We start from the raw sequence: 17,946 nt of genomic DNA on the forward strand, positions 1-17,946 counted from the left end.
TGCCCATTAAGAGAGGGCACATTATGCTACTTTGCTGATGTAATTGATGCAGTCAAAATGTTGAAACCACAATGCAGGAAATAATGATGTCGACATTGTTAGAATGTTGACACAATACATTTGGCTCTATGAAATGTCGCCATGTGACAACAACATTCACAGAATGCAGACAGTTACATTTAGACTGAGAGAGGTGATGTTAGGATTAGGCTGCAGGAGAGAATGTTACATTTAGACTGTTGGGGTAGGGTAAGGCTTCAGAAGAGGAGGTTAGAGGCTGCGGGAGGGAAGGTTAGGGTTAGGCATTATGGGGAGAGTTATGATGGCCACACATCAGACCAAGGGTGAGATTTAATAGGATGAGAGATTCAGAAAGTGAGAGATTTGGTGAGAAATCTCCAGTTTTTTTAAAGCGGCAATCATTTACACTGCAAAATCCCAACTGCCACCCCCCGCAGCGGGACAATGCCTGCCGCGGGTGGGACAGCGGGACTGTCCCGCTGTAATCGTGACAGTTGGGAGGTATGCAATGCAAGCACCTTTGAGCTCTCAAATGTGGCTTACTTTTTCATGGTTACAGTATATTAGAATGCTGTGTTATGTTTCATAACTAAATTAACCCATTGGTGCAGATTTATTAAAGCTACTAAAAATGAAAACTAGAAGTGTTACTATAGCAACCAATTCCAGTTATAATTTCTCTATTGCATCCCAGAAATTGATAGATATAATCTGGTTGGTTGTTATGGTCAATAAGTCTGCTTTACCCCATTGTGTGCACCAAAAGGTATCTAAATGAGACAATATTTTATGAGTGCAATTGACCAAATTAATAATACTAACAATTTTTTTTCTTTTAACCACATTTAATGTCTTTAAAGAACTGGTGAGGCAGAAAGAGAAGTATTCTGGTGTATTAAATCTTTATGCCGTTGGCTTGGTTTCAGCTATCATTTCTTTCCACTTTTTCTCGATCTCCTCCTTACAATGCATGAATTTCTCCTCCAGTCTTCTCATTTTCTCCAACATATCAGGATTGCTGCGTGTTTTTACCATGTCATAAGCCATCCATGTAGTTTTCACTAATAGCAAACACAAGATATAAATAAAGATATTTACAAATCTTATTTATTACGGAAAACCTTTTAGCTAAAGGGGTTTTGTGCATGGCAGTGGGGTAGTGCTGCAGCTTCACCTATCTGCCAATGTGACAATAATTAATTAATAACCAAGGCACACTGACTGCACAAGTGTGTAGTTCTTTACTGGGAGTTGACTAAGTCCCATGAGACTTTGCACAAGAGGTCAGAGGCTGAGAGGCTTGTGCTGAGTTCTGCTTGGTGGAGCTCGTCAAATGCTTCTCAGGCCCATGGAGGACAGCAGCAGCAGCCTCATCATGGGAGGGTTTTAATCAGATTCAACACTGAGCCTGACCCATTGAACAAGTTTATACTACCTTTACTCTGTGTTTTGACAGTGTGATATTCTCTCACATATAAGAAGAAAAAGAAAAAGGTGGAGCACTACCAATTAAAAAGTAAAAAGTGATTAATTGAGTATTACATTAATATAAGAATTTATTATAAATGAATAAGCATTAACTCATTTAAAATTGTAGTGATGCATAAAAAATAATAATAACATGTAAAATTCAATCGATTGATAAAGCTCTAATAAGTTGTTGAATAATGGAGGACAATGGATAAGATAGTGTATACTTAGATGCAGTCCTGCTTGTTCTTATGGTGCTCCCTTGATGGTTAATATTCACCAAATGGTAGGTCCGGAGATGAGATCAACTGGAATTGGTGTGTGTATATAACCCATATACCTGACTGGGTTATGGCCAGTAGTTTGGTTCCAAATGCTGGAATAGGCTCTCCGAGATAGGTCCCAAATATAAGCAGTTGGTGACTTATTGTGACTATCCCACTGTCCAGGGGCGGATTGGCCATTATATCCACTGGGAGGTTTCCCGGGAGGCCGACGCCAGTGAGGCCGAAATACAGAAAAAGAATTCACCTACTCTGTGACTGTCCCTGAGTCATTCCCTGGCCGGGCCGTCCCCTCCCCATGTATTATTCAGAAGCATTCGCGGCTGCTGGATGCCCACTCCTGCCCACTGTCCTCCTCTCCAAATGGTACAGTAGTCCGGCCCTGGGGAGGCGTGCACCAAGGGACACATGCCAGAACCTGCAGAATACTCCCCAAGAAGCGCACTCCCCCCTCCCCGAGCAGCGCACTCACCCTCCCGCCCCGAGCAGCGAAAGTTGTGTAGGAGGCTTAAAATTGGGGTTTTTGTAATCCAAAGTTAAGCAGGTGGTGGTTGAATCCAAATGAAGTATGTATTGGCAACAGTCCTCCTCCCGTCCTGAGCAGCGCCTCCCCTCTCCTGTCCCGAGCAGCGCCCCCCCCCCTCCTGTCCCGAGCAGCGCACTCACCCCTCCCGCCCCATAGTCAGACTATGAGGGGAGCCGAGTCCGGGACCGAAAAGGGGCGGGGATACGACCGGAGGGGCAGAGCTAACAGGGCTATAAGGGAGCAAGAATGAGTGATGGAAAAAGCAACAGGAGAGCATGAGCTGCCTGCCACCTGAACTAGGTGAGTACCATGTGATTCTAATGTGACTGGTGTCGGCATATGTACAGGAAGCTCTACTACTGTCAGCTACTGGTGTCAGCAACTGGTGTCGGCATATGTACAGGCAGCGCTACTACCGCCAGCAACTGGCGTGAGCATATGTACAGGCAACACTACTAGTGACGGGAACTGTTGTCGGCATATGTACAGAAAGCTCTATTACTGTCAGTAACTGGTGTCGGCATATGTACAGGCAGCCACGCTACTACCGTCAGCAACTGATGTTGGCGTTATATATAAGCAGCGCTACTCCTGTCGGCGACTGGTGTGGGCGTTATGCATAAGCAGCGCTACTCCTGTCGGCAATTGGTGTTGGTGTTACGTTTAAGCAGCGCTACTACTGTTGGCAACTGGTGTGGGTGTTACGTATAAGCAGCACTACTCCTGTCGGCAATTGGTGTGGGCGTTACGCATAAGCAGTGCTACTCCTGTTGGCAATTGGTGTGGGCGTTACGCATAAGCAGCGCTACTCCTGTCGGCAGCTGGTGTGGGGGTTATGTATAAGCAGCGCTACTCCTGTTGGCAGCTGGTGTGGGGGTTACATGTAAGTTGCGCTACTACTGTCAGAAACTGTTGTGGGCTTTACGTACAGTATAAGCAGCGATACAACTGGCAAATGGTTTGGGTGTTATGCATAAGTTAAGCTACTACTGACTATATATATATATATATATATAGAACGTGATAATGTCCGGCACTCCCCGCTTGCTGGAGCTTTAGTGCCCGGGTGCCTTCCCCTGTGATGATTTTACTCACCACCAATACAATCTGGTAATAATGGGCGTCACTCCGGGGCTTGCGTGAAAAACTCAGTGGAAGTTTATTATTCCTTACGGTCTACGCCGTTTCGGGATAAACCCTTCATCAGGACCAAACGGTCTACGCCGTTTCGGGATAAACCCTTCATCAGGACCAAAGTATGGAACAAAGTTGCACTTTGTTCCATACTTTGGTCCTGATGAAGGGTTTATCCCGAAACGGCGTAGACCGTAAGGAATAATAAACTTCCACTGAGTTTTTCACGCAAGCCCCGGAGTGACGCCCATTATTACCAGATTATATATATATCTATATATATATATATTTGTCCAAATATCCCTGGTTGGGGATAAAGGGGGTTATTCACATTTCTTTGATCCTCTGTGCATTCGCTCGGAGGACCAATGTTGCGTTTCTGCGCATGTGCAGAGATAGGGTGCGTGCACCCATGGCAAATGACACCCCATGACGGCGTGCGGGGGCGCATAGAAAGGCGTGGGCGCCGGGCTGCCCCATGGGTTCCATGTTATGCTGGCTCCACCCATTAATGATTTGCTACCGCCCACATGAGGCCACTTCCAGATATTTTCCAGGGCCACTTTTATTCCCCAATCCGCCCCTGCCACTGTCCCATCCATGGGCAGCAATGTCCCATGGTGGGGCAGTTTGGAGCTCCTGTCTGTCACTGCTTTGCAGTGAATAGATACTGTGCGCATGCATACAGCATCTATTCACAAGAGAAAAAGGGACAGGGGGCATGCCAGCAGCTCAGAGTGCTGACATGCCCCCAAATAGTGAAGCGAAAGAGGGGAGTGGCCTGGGTGCAATGTACGTGGTGCACACGGATCCGTGAGTCCCAGGGGGGCCCACACGGCACCCATATTTAATACTTACCCCTCCGTAGTCCCATGATGAAGGCAGCAGCGCTTCTGGAATTGCAGAAAAATGGCCCGGTAGCCATTTTTTCAGAATTCTGCACATGCGAGAGTCTGCGTCACAGGCCCGCCGCTAGAAATGTTGGGGCCCGGGACTGACCTTCAGTCTGGGCCCCCAGAGGCACAGTGCCATCCCCCACCCATTACTTACCAGCATCCAGCAGCAGCGATGGCGGCGGCATCTCCATCTCCCTCCTTCACGGTTCGGAGTACAGAGTGCACAGTGCAGCTTGCAGAGTGCCGAGCCCCTCTGTGTCCTAGGCTCGGCGCTCTGCAGGCTGCACTGTGTATTGTGCGTGCCTGGCTGGTGTCTGCCGGGTGGGCGAGGCCCGGAGGCAGGTTGCGGGGGGGGGGGGGGCTGTGCCGCTGTGGGCAGCTGCCCGGGCCCCTCCAGAGGCCAGGGCCTGGGACAGCTGTACCCATGGCACCACCCTTTCGGCGGCCCTGCTGAGTCCTGTAGTGCTTAGACTCTACTACGCTGTGCACTAGAGTGGCGCTAGTTGGGAAAGAAGAGGAGGCCCGAACGTAGGAGGCTGCACACAGGTCTCATCTCAGGGGCAGATTTAGGGTTCAGGCCACCCCTAGACACAACATTCCCCCCCCCCTTCCATATACATATATATTGCAATGAAGATCGGCGGCACTCACTAGGTCTTGATATATGTGATAATTAGGTGCAGAAAACATTACATCTATCTAATATTATACATACATGCATAGCAGTCCCGAAGAGCACACAGCAGAGCTGATTGAAGGAGGGAGGATCAGTAAAACAGAGTGGGAGCAGCCCTGAAGTGCACACAGCACCTCTGATTTAATGTGGTGGAAGGGGCCATTCACCAGGAGCGGGAGCAGCCCCGAAGCACACACAGCAGCGCTGACTGAAGAAGGGAAGGCCAGTCATCCAGAGCGGGAGCAGCCACAAAGCGCACACAGCAGCACCGATTGAAGGAGGGAGCTGGAGCAGCTCCAAAGCGCACACAGCAGCACCGGAGATGGAAGCTACATTATATGGGTGTCTTTTCTTAGTAAACAAAACTCATTGGGTGCGCACATTTACTAACACTGGGGCAGATGTATTAAGTCTGGTGAAGAGTTAAACTGGAGATAAAGTGGAAGGAGATAATGCACCAGCCAATCAACTCCCAACTGCCATATTTCAAACACAGCTGATTGGCTGGTGCGTTATCTCCTTCCACTTAATCTTCAGTTTAACTCTTCACCAGGCATAATACATCTGCCACACTGTGTCTAGATGCAAAGTTTACAATTAACACAGCTAATGATCACAAACGTGCTTTCATGGCTTAACTTGCACTAGGCTGATTAGTTGCTGTAGTTCAGTATTTTCAGTTCAAATCTTGCACCTTCTGGATGTGCTGGACAGAGCAGCATGAGGACATTTATAATATCTCTTATATATTTAGCCAGATCTGTCACTCAACCCCTGTGGAGAACGTTCCTGTGTAGAACAGTTTCACTTTCATGTGTCTGACGTTCCACCCCCTTGACATCACCTCCCCCCGCCCAGCCAGGGCTACAGTACACGCCCACCATTCACCATTACTCCACAGCCACCATCCACCATTACTCCTGCACATCCCTACCCTCTGCCAGGACCCCCGCGACCCCCCCTCCCGTGATTCGCGGGACCCCCGCTAACCCCCCCTCCCACGATTCGCGGGACCCCCGCGACCCCCCTCCCGCGATTCGCGGGACCCCCGCGACCACCCCGGTATCCGGACTATTGTTAGACAGCACTTACATCGACAGCCATTACATCGACACCATTAGTTCGACACCTCAATAGGTCGACATGGTTTTAGGTCGACATACCATTAGGTCGACATGTCATTATGTCGACAGCTCATTAGGTCGACAGCTCATTAGGTCGATAGCTCATTAGGTTGACATGTTTTTAGGTCGACACTGCCATTAGGTCGACAGTGTCTATGTCGACAGTCAAAAGGTCGACATGGGTTTTTTCACTGTTTATTGAGCCGACATGTGCCGACAGGCGGTATTTCATGCCCTACTATCCACTAGAATAAAATAGTGCCCGAAGCATAGCGAGCGGCTGCGGTACACTTCAAACTGTGTCCATGTTGACTGTGTCGACATTTCGGCCAAAAAACAGTGAAAAAACCCATGTCGACCTTTTGACTGTCGACATAGACTCTGTCGACCTAAAACATGTCGACCTAATGAGCTGTCGACCTAATGAGCTGTCGACATAATGACATGTCGACCTAATGGTATGTCGACCTAAAACCATGTCGACCTATTGAGCTGTCGAACTAATGGTGTCGATGTAATGGCTGTCGATGTAAGTGCTGTCTAATATCCGTCCCAGACCCAACCACCCCCTCCCGCGATTCGCTGGACCTCCGCGACCACCCCCTCCCGCGAAACGCGGGACCCCCGCGACCCTCCCGCAAATCGCGGGACCCCAGCGACCCCTCCCTCCCGCGAGCCCCCTCCCGCGATTCGCAGGACCCCTGCATCCTCCCCTCCCGCGATTCGCGGGACCCCTGCGACCCCCCCTCCCGGCATTAAAAGGGCCCCCCGCGACCCCCCCTCCCGCGATTCACGGCAACCCCCCCCCCTACTATGATTTGCGACCCCCCTCCCGCAATTCGCGCCGCCCCCTCCCGCGATTCACGGAACCCCCCTGTAGCGCCCCCCTCCCGCGATTTGCGGGGCCCCTCGGCACTTCTCGCGATTTGCGACCGCCCCCTAATTCACACATTCGGGGACCCCACCTGCCGCGATTCATGCCCCCCTCACGCAATTCACGGCACCCCCCACACCCCCCTTCCTGCGATTCGCAACCCCTCACGACCCACCCTCCCGCGATTCACGAAACCCCCCGTAGCGCCCCCCTCCCGCGATTTGCGGGCCCCCTCGGCACCTCTCGCGATTTGCGACCGCCCCGTAATTCACACATTCGGGGACCCCCCCTCCCGCGATTCATGCCCCCCTCACGCAATTCACGGCACCCCCCATACCCCCCTTCCTGCGATTCGGAACCCCCCACGACCCCCCCTCCCGCGATTCATGCCCCCTCCCGCAATTCACGGACCCCCGCACCACCCCCCTGCGCCCACCCTCCCTTGATTCACGCCCCCCTCATGCAATTCACGGCAACCCCCCACACCCCCCCTCCTGCGATTCGCAGCCCCCCCACGACCCCCGCCTCCTGCGATTCATGACCCCTCCCGTGATTTACGGACCCCCGAACCACCCCCCCTTGACTCACGTCACCCCACGCGCCCCTCCCGCAATTCACGGACCTCCGCAACCCCCCCTCCCGCAATTCACTAACCCCGACAACCCCCCTCCCGCAATTTGCGGACCCCCCTTCCCATGATTCAAGCCCCCCGCGCCCCCGCCCACGATTTGCGGACCCCCGCCCCCTCCCGCTAACCGCGGATCCCCACACACCACCCCCCCCTCCCGCAATTTGCAGACCCCCTTCCGGCAATTCCACCCCCCAGCGGACCTCCGCGGCCCCCGCTCCCGCATTTCACGTACCCCCGTGACAATGGGGGATCCTGTACCACCACAAGCAGGTACCGCCCCTAGGTGGGAAATCCGGCCCTGGCTGCCGCACTGCAGGTTTCCCCACTGCCCTCTGCACCAGCGCCACAACTTTTATCAATGTCTTGCCCACATACCACTATTATACAGCCTCCTGCTCTCATGCACGCTCACTCCCTCCCAGTAAGAGGAGACGCTCACCCACTGCCGGGAGCTGCATACTGTCCCCCACCCTCCTCCAGTTCTAGGGATGCCCATCGACCATCAATGATTTTCAAATAATCGATGGTTTATGGCCGATGTTGAATACTTTTGCCATCAATGTGGGAGGACACTGCCCTGCCTCCTGTTCTCCTGCCCCGTAACTTCCGCCAGTGGAGACCCGCTCACCCTGTGTTGCCCACATTCCCCTATCATGCTTTACCGCCCAGCCTCCTGCTCTTATGCACCCTAACTCCCACCCAGTCGGAGGAGACACTGACTCCTGTATTTCTGTGCTGCCACGCTGGACCCTCACCCACTGGCAGAAGCTGCACAGTGTCCACCACCCTCTTTAGTCCCCCGTATGCCCACACACCCCTATCACTACCCAGCTTCCTGCTCTCCTGAACCGTAACTTCCACCACTGGGTAATCGCTGACGCTGTGTTGCCCACATGCCCCTATCATGCCTCATATCCCAGCCTCCTGCTCTCATGCACCCTAACTCCCACCCAGTAGGAGGAGACACTGACTCAGGGCCACCGTCCGGTACTCCTGTGCAGGGGCTGGCTGGCAACTTTTAGCCTAGGGGGCAAGTCCAGAGCACTGGCCCATAATCAGCCAAGTCACCGTCGGAAGGAATGCTTTTGCGCGCCGTAGGCGCGCCGAAAAATTAGGGGCGTGGCCTATCATAAGGGGCGTTGCCTGTACCATGATTGTATTGTGTACCTGCAGATTGCACATTTTAGCGAACCTTGTAATACCCATTACACATAAAGCCACATGCCGTAATGCCAATTACACATTATGCTGAACACCATGATGCCAGTTACACATTACGCCCAACACTGCGATGCTAATTACTCAATACACCGCACACTGTGATGCTAATTACACATTATGCTGCACACCTTGATGCCCATTACACCCCATACTGTGATGGCAATTACCCAATGCTCCCCACACCGTAATGTCCATTACGCCCCATACCATGATGCCCGTTACACCGCACAATGTGATGTCCACAGTGCCAGATATGCCCCCACAGTGCAAGATATTCCGCCACAGTACCAAATACACATATGCCCCCACAGTGCCAGACACAAATGCCGCCACAGTGCCAGATATTCTGCCACAGTGCCAAATACGCATATTCCTCCACAGTGCCAGATATGCCCCCACAGTGCCAGAGACACATATGCCCCCACAGTGCCAGAGACACATATGCCCCCACAGTGCCAGAGACACATATTCCCCCACAGTGCCAAAGACACATATGCCCCCACAGTGCCAGATATGCCCCCACAGTGCCAGAGACACATATGCCCCCACAGTGCCAGAGACACATATGCCCCCTCAGTGCTAGAGACACATATTCCCCCACAGTGCCAAAGACACATATGCCCCCACAGTGCCAGATATGCCCCCACAGTGCCAGAGACACATATGCCCCCACAGTGCCAGAGACACATATGCCCCCACAGTGCCAAATACACATATGCCCCCACAGTGCCAGACACATATGCCCCCACAGTGCCAGATACACATATGTCCCCACAGTGCCAGATACACATATGCCCCCACAGTGCCAGATACACATATGCCCCCACAGTGCCAGATATGCCCCCACAGTGCCAAATACACATATGCCCCACAGTGCCAGATACACATATGCCCCCACAGTGCCAAATACACATATGCCCCCACAGTGCCAGATACACATATGACCCCACAGTGCCAAATACACATATGCCCCACTGTGCCAGATACACATATGTCCCCACAGTGCCAAATACATATATGCCCCCACAGTGCCAGATATGCCCCCCACAGTGCCAGATACACATATGCCCCCACAAAGTGCCAGATATGCCCCCACACAGTGCCAGATATGCCCCCACACAGTGCCAGATATGCCCCCACACAGTGCCAGATATGCCCCCACAGTGACAGAAACACATATGCTGGGGTGAGGGAGGGGGGGGGGGGGGAGAGCGCTTACCCACTCGCTAGCTGCGGGCCGTGCTGCGGCTGGATCAGCTTCTCCAGCCCTCCTGCGCTGGCCGCGGCTTCCAGAACACGGCCGCGGCTACAGGAAAATGGCCGCCGGCCTCCTGCACTGAGAACATGTCCTCAGTGCAGGGGGCCGGCGGCCATTTTCCTGTAGCCGCGGCCGTGTTCTGTAAGCCGCGGCCAGTGCAGGAGGGCTGGAGAAGCTGATCCAGCCGCAGCACGGCCCGCAGCCAGTGGGTGGGTAAGCGGCCCGGGGGGCATATGGCACTCTGCCCCCCGGCCCAGCCCGCCCCTGCTCCTGTGCTGCCACGCTGGACCCTCACCCACTGCCAGAAGCTGCAATACAGGGCATCTTTCATACAATTCTAACCATATTTCTCATAATACAAATGTTCACAAATTAAGGGGCGTAGCCCCTTACGCCGGTGTGAAGAGCGCCCGTAGGGCGCGATGAATCACCTAGTTAAGTAATATTCACTGTACCCAGGGCAACAGTAACTGTAAATGTGGCTTTCGAGTGTTGGCAGTACAATTCAGAACAGACAATAATATCTTGTTGTACCCAGGCTAAACAGTAGGGATGTGCGGTTAGTTCTCTAGAAATCCGCATCCATCCGAATTGCGTAGATCCAAACTGACGCAAAAACTGGTTTGAATCCTTCAAGGAGATCTGATCCGGACTGAGGCCTGGTTCAAATCTTACTGCAGTTCGGAATGTGGATATTAATTCCTAACTGCAGGGATTGTATTGCAAAATGTACATGATTGTAGCTGTTTTATTGATATTTTTATCAATGATTATTGCTTTTAATATCGATTTAAACCAGACCAAAGTCTGAATCTGAATCAAAACATGGTTTTGAAAAAACACAATGATTGCTTACAACAAATACCTTGGGGGGTCGTGCACATCTCTACAAATATGGATTATATGATATATATGATACAGTATCTATATAATTGAGGCTAAAAATGTATATATTCCAGTTTATTTTGCTTGTCATACCAGATAACTTCTCCATCTGCTCCAGCATTATTTCCAGATCCTTGTTAAGATCTTGCAACATCTTTGATATTTCATTGTAGTTTAGACTCTCCGTATCTGCTGCAGCCATCTAGTGGAAATATGAATTTAAATATTTTAACTGTCAATTATTTTTAAATCTAACAGCAATAACAATAGTTTTGGAAAGAAAAACAAACGCAACGCAAGCAGGAATCAGGTAATCCTGAGATGAGCAGATATTAGAAATTCAGATATGGGGTCCTAGTGCCAATCATAGATGTGTGGAGGCTCTGGCTACAAGGGAAGTGCTACAGAAAACATAGGATACTTACACTCACCAACCCAATGCACTACACCCACCCTTTGGGACATAGGAGCAGATTGAGACCTGTTTGCACAGGTCCGAATTCCTCCCTGTCCCCGAGGGTGGGGGTCTGTGCATGCGCGATAAAGAGCCTTTGGTGATTTTTTTATTCGTCGGGGAGCTCGCTGCCTGATTGGCTGGCAGGGGGCTTTTCCAATGGGCCCACCCATCATTTCATGGGCATGCCCACAAAAACAGTGGGTGTGACTTTGGAAACGCTGAGCAGACACATATGAATGCATACGTGTCACTGCATGTTTGGGGCGGGCAGATGATGTCACATGACTTGAATCACCGACTGGGCTAAAGCTTTTTGATTGCTCTGGCCATGCCCCAAAACACGTAGCCCTCATGCTGTTCTACCCCGCCCCTTTTCACTCCCAGTGAGGGCAGCCAGAAAGTAGGTAAGTATGAGTTAGAGACACTGCGCATCAGCACTTGGCAGGGTGCTCTAGCAGCAGGGATGGACTGGGCCTCCAAATCGGCCCTGGCATTTGTGCATATTATGCATGCTGATGTTGTGCTTGTGCACATGCCGTACATGTGCATGCACATGCTGGTCCTGGCATGCAGGACTGCCGGGCATTGCCGCTTATTATGCCGCCATCTCTCCTGGACCCGATCAGGACACAGAGAGAGCCGCTGGACTTGCCACCCTGGATGGACAAATCAGCCCAACTGGCCATTGGTCCTTCTGGCATTTACCAGAAGTGAAAGATGGCCAGTCCGACCATGTCTAGCAAGATCACCGGATGGGGTTAATGTTCACTCCCACACTCCAGCATCCAAGATGTTATACAGACATTCCTCACTTAACGACCTACCTGTTTACCGACCACCCGGACTTACGACCTGGGCCTTCGTTTAGCGTCCGTGCTGTGACTCCTCGGACTTACGACCCCGTCTGCTCTGATTTACGACCTGCCTGCCTCCCCTCTCGCAGTTAGGACCTGCCCTGCCTGTTTAACGAACAGCGTCTCAGAAATCTTAAGGGGTTTTATATATGCTCGTTTAACAACCAATTCACTTAACGTCCGGGTCGTAGGAACGGAACCTGGTCGTTAAGTTAGGAATGTCTGTATACTTTACATCCCGCTGCCACTGTTTCCTGCTTTGCCCCTTTACTAATTTGTATAATACATCTCCCCATGAGTTCACAACCATTAAAGCTAGGGAAGATTTCAAATGTGCAGTGGACTTTAGATTGGGTGGAGGGGGGTGAGGAAAAAGCATCCTATGGATGCGAAACGTGTTGGCTTCACAAGAGGGACCACCAGAGGAGACTTGGCCACCCACACCCGCAAGACGCTGACAGCCGGAGAAGCAGGTGGCGTCACCGAGAAGCCGCCCGCTGCGTGCAGGAGCCGAGCGTCTTCAGCAGCCTGAAATATCAACATTCTCAGGTAGCTTGAACTGTCACCCTCCCAACCCCTGCAAAAGAGTGTTAAACATTGTTGCACAAAGTTATATTTTTTATTTTTATTTTATTTTAAAATTTTTATTTTTTTATTCTTATTTATTTTCTAATTTTTTTTAGTTTATTGCCATTTTTACTTTTATTTAATAATGTTTTTCCCTCACTTTCTATATTTCACCTACCACTTTCTCAAGTCTGCATCCTTTGTATTGTATCTCTTCTCCATATACTAACCTAACACAAGCGCAGAGTATCCCTTTGCATTCTGCAAACTTTTTACCCAGGCCCGGATCTAATGGAGGGTCCCGAGTCACACTCTCCCCGTTGCAGAGAATCGGGCAGAGAGAGAGAGAGAGAGAGAGAGAGAGAGAGGACTAAGGGCATTATTCTGGTTCACTCCTTCTGGCAAATTCCTTCTTAGATGGACAAAACCATGGGCACTTGTTTCCTAGAACGTCGCCCAGATTTCCTACGTACGCTAACGTAGGCAAAACGCAATGCATCGCATAGCCCTATAAAATCGCATGCGATCGCATGTGATTTTGCGGGAGATGCGATACGATGCAATGCCTTTGGGCACACAGAGCAGTGAATAAATTACATGAAAAATCACATTGCATCGCACATCGCATGGCACTAAAATGGCCGATGTGATGCGATGCGATTTCAGTACGCAGAATAGCCCACTAAGCAAATAGCTTAGTGGGCGCCGTTCTAGGAAACAAGTACCAAACCATGTACACTGCAGGGGGGGACAGATGTAACTTGTGCAGTGAGTTAGATTTGGGTGGGGTTTTACTAAAAAGTGAGATTTATATTGCAGTGTAAAAATAAAGCAGTCAGTAGTATCCCTGCACAGAAACGAAATAACTCACCCAAATCTAATTCTCTCTGCACATTTTACATCTGCCCCCCCCCCCTGCAGTGCACATGGTTTTGTCCATCTAAGACGGAATTTGGCAGATGGAGTGAACCATGAAGAGAGGCAGTTGCTGTCGGCACATGTTGGCTCCAAAAACAGTGAAAAACCCCATGTCGACCTTTTGACTGTCGACCTAGACCCTGTCGACCAAATGCTTGTGTCGACCTAATGACCGGTTGACCTTGACCCATGTCGACCTTGACCCATGTCGACCTAACAGTGTCGACCCAACGCTTGTTGACCAACTTGCTGTAGACACAATGACCGTATCCCATCAGGGGTGGGGAGGGGAGTGGACAGGAGGCTGGTGCAGGGAAACGCATAGCGTTTTATGTGTGTCACCATAAAAATGATGGGCGTTCCCCTGCACACGCAGACGGGTCCGCCCCAAATCCGTTCATCTCTGGTCAAAATAAAAGTCATTCTAGACGGTGACCACCAGTCAGTGACATTTGAATGCGAAGGGATGTGTAAATGTACATGTAAATGTGGGGAGTCGCACTGCGGGTGGTGTTTACCTGTTCTCTAGGCTGCGAACATATGCAGCCTAGCAAACAGGTCTGAATTAGGCCCTATATGTGTTATATACAGTAGCCATAAACCATTTGTACAGATATAGTCACAGTGTTGATATCACCAATCACTCTGGCAGTGTCCCTGGCAATGGCGCTGTACTGCAGAATTCACAGCCCTGCAATCAGGGCTGAATTGGGCCCTTTATGTGTGATAGCATGTACTATATAACACATGTACTTATGTGAGTTTTTTTACTGCTGAAGTGAAAAGTGAGTTTAATTGGAAATACTACATTATTGTGCACCACCATCTTTCTTCACTATCTCTATAGGGTGGGCATTTGGAAGCCCTTACTGGGCAGCACTGGTCTGAGGAACACTTCTGGGATAAAGAGCTATTCCATATACTTATAGCAGCACAAAATAGGAAACAATATATTTCTGATCTATCTATCTATCTATCTATCTATCTATCTATCTATCTATCTATCTATCTATCGTATCTATCTACATGGATTTTAGTATACTCTAGTCTAGACAGAATTACTTTCAGACCAGCAGTGATGAAAGACCATTATTTTGAGTAAGCATACAATTTACATACACAGACTTTTGCATTGTTACTGGGACATATGGTCATAAAGTATGCTTAGGCATTATCTGGCTGTCCTGTATCCACCTTATACTGTTTGTTAGTGTTTCCTGTGTAAATTTCCTCTCAGGGCTCCCAGATCCTCCCCTGAGCTGCCTCCGCACTGCTGCCTGGATCTGCTCACTCTGCAACTGCCACAAACTGTTTCTGGCGGCAGTTACCATGGCAATAACATGAGGCCCTGATACAGCTGACTAGGGAGTCCCCTCCCTCCCCTCTGATATAACACGCTGCTCACTCATTTTATCTATGGTTTAGGATTAATAACAGTTACACACTCCATTATGTAACACTCTATGTGACTAAAATGACACAAGTGGTCAGGGTCTGATCTTTATTTAACTAAATCCTTCATCCAGGGAAACTGGTGTGTGAATGGTTCCCTTGGAAGGTGCAGTTACATAATGTATGCTTTATTTTTATTGTATTAAAAGAACCTTTAATGTACATCTGTTTATAAACAAATGTAGATATATATATATATATATATATATATATATATATATATATACACACTAGTAAGCCTGCTCAAAGCAAATGCTTTGAAAGCTAGTAGATGTTTCACTTACTGCCAACAGATGGCAGTGTTTTGGAGTCACAGAGACACTAGACATACAGCATGTATATATATATATATATATATATATATATATATATATATATATATATATATATATATGTCCAATCCTGCCGGCACTCCTCAGCAATCACAACTGGCCCAGGTGCCCAAAAACAAATAATGCAAATACTCCAACAAATAATGGCACTCCGGAGGCAAAAATGATTCAGCAAGAAAAACTTGTGTATTAGGGTTAAGCTTTCGGGGTTTGAGTTCTGAGGAAGGGGATCAAACCCCGAAAGCTTAACCCTAATACACAAGTTTTTCTTGCTGAATCGTTTTTGCCTCCGGAGTGCCATTATTTGTTGGAGTATATATATATATATATATATATATATATATATATATATATATATATATATATATATATATATATATATATATATTATCAGTGGCGGTTTTTACCTATGGGCTGCAGGGCTGCAGCCCCCCCAGGTAAAATCCACCACTATGTCTGCCTATAGTGAAGCCAGATGCAGTCTGTGAGACTCCTCTGGCTTCAATGTGACTGGCAGTGACTTCCTATTGGAAGTCCGACCTGCCAGTCACTGAAGGCAGTCCCATTGGGAGGTGTTCCCTCCCTCTGGGATGCCTCTATGTGCGCAAATGCGTAGCAGCCCCCAAAACGGGTTCTGCGCACCGCAGTACCACGGACCATACTGCACATGCGCCCCACCTGGCAGCCCATGGAGGCTTGGGCCAGCGCATGCGCAGTATGTATGAATTTACTGCGCATGCGCTGGCCCCATGCAGGGGACCCGTGGCCGGGACCGGATCAGCATGCGTGGGGATTTGGAGCGCGGCAGTGGAGGGGGGCCCGCATTGCGGCAGCGCCCCTCCTCGTAAAGGGTAATAGCCGCCACTGTATATTGTGTAAATATTTGTGGAGAATCTGCACTCACGCCATCCTTTGTCTGCCTGTGGGGTACTTCTCTAAGGTGACACAGTATGTGCCAATAATAGTGAATTTTTATGATCCTTTTAATCCAATAAGGGCACTGTTAATGGCGATATGATTATTACCAGAGATACAATATGTGAAAAGCGCAGGTTACGTAATGTGTCCGTAACCTGCTTACCCTTTATACCTAGCTACGTGCGAACAAAACGTAGCGCAGCGTAGCGTACCTTTTAATTGTATGTTATACACTTAAGAACCAATACCTTGATAAGAGATCCCTTCGCAGGACTTTGTCTCTAATTCTGCGAATATACTTTAAAGGACAGAGTCCGCAATGTACCTTATCGCTATTATGCGAATAACCAGACACGACCACTGAATAGAAGTAAGGAGGTTAGAACTCCATATAAAAGGTTGTATTAAAGTCCCTAATGGACAAAAGGGGGTTACAGAAATAAGAATAAACAGGTATAACAAGTGATACAATCTACTAACAATGAATACTAACAAACTCTGCTAAGGGGAAAGAATACAATAATACAAGACACAATCAGCCAACAATACTTATAAGAATAAATACCGTGAAAATGCAACCGTTTACCGTGGTTATCTAGTAAGCGAAGCGCAGTCCGGTCAGAGCTCACTATCGTTCAGGAATGAACTATAGTCCGGTAGGAAGGTCCAGGGAAAGTAGATGTGCCGAAGAGACCGAGCCTGCTCCGGGTCGCCTATCTTATAGGGTCAGAAGGGGGAGGTCAAAGGCCATTCTCATTGGTCAGAGATCATATGTCCGGTCCACTGTGATTGGAGGTTAGACGCTGTACCTGGTCTGACCAGGTGCAGGGGAGTGAACTTTAAGAGTCCTTTGTTTGGTGGTTTCGGCGTCAGCAAGGATAAGAACCGGTTTGAGCTAGTTTCCTTTGTTAACTACTTACAACAGAAACTGTCTCTGGAATATGGATTATGTCCATATCTATCGGGCAATGTACATTGCGACATATTCGCAATGACCGGAATACTTCGCATAATGAACTGAGCGGAACGGTACTAAACACGATATAGACAGGTGTGTGCAGGGCTAACTAAGCTATGTGTGGCGTTCTAAACCTTTTAACTATATTTCATTTCGTGTAAGTGTGTTATTATGAATTTATGTGTGATAGTATGTCTACTCTTCTGGTCCACATTGTCACACATACTCGGGTATGGAAACTTTATTTGCGCAACTCTGCGAACCAAAATGGCGGCCATACTATCACAAAATGGCGTGTGTGTACCTAGACTTCCACAGTCCACCCTTTAACAGTAAATATAAAACTGTTACAATACAAAAACATTTCACACGACAATACAGAAATTCATAATCCTAACAAAGAAATTGGGATCCATGAAATAAACATATAAGGGGAGTAAACCATCTGCTCTCGGCCGATCCAGGATCATGGATAAACGATGGGCCGCAT

The 17,946-nt window shown here is 49.1% G+C and overlaps 1 protein-coding gene across 2 annotated transcripts; it reads right to left on the minus strand.

Annotated features, from left to right (window-relative positions):
* Nucleotides 1–851: 851 nt before the first annotated feature.
* On the minus strand, nucleotides 852–15,132 carry SYCE3 (synaptonemal complex central element protein 3). Of its 2 annotated transcripts, none has more exons than XM_083145599.1 (3): nucleotides 14,991–15,132; nucleotides 11,094–11,202; nucleotides 852–1,082 (listed from the first exon to the last, which is right to left on the minus strand). In XM_083145599.1, exons 2-3 carry the CDS (start codon nucleotides 11,200–11,202, stop codon nucleotides 925–927), a joined length of 267 nt encoding a protein of 88 aa, XP_083001725.1. In that variant the 5' UTR covers nucleotides 14,991–15,132; the 3' UTR covers nucleotides 852–924. The 2 variants fall into 2 exon arrangements, with proteins under 2 accessions (XP_083001725.1, XP_083001726.1); XM_083145600.1 differs by lacking the exon at nucleotides 14,991–15,132 and adding an exon at nucleotides 12,282–12,416.
* Between the last annotated feature and the right edge of the window lie 2,814 nt (nucleotides 15,133–17,946).

Source organism: Crinia signifera, chromosome 6 (genome assembly GCF_055691185.1).
Source record: "Crinia signifera chromosome 6, ASM5569118v1, whole genome shotgun sequence".
Classification (NCBI taxonomy): domain Eukaryota; kingdom Metazoa; phylum Chordata; class Amphibia; order Anura; family Myobatrachidae; genus Crinia; species Crinia signifera.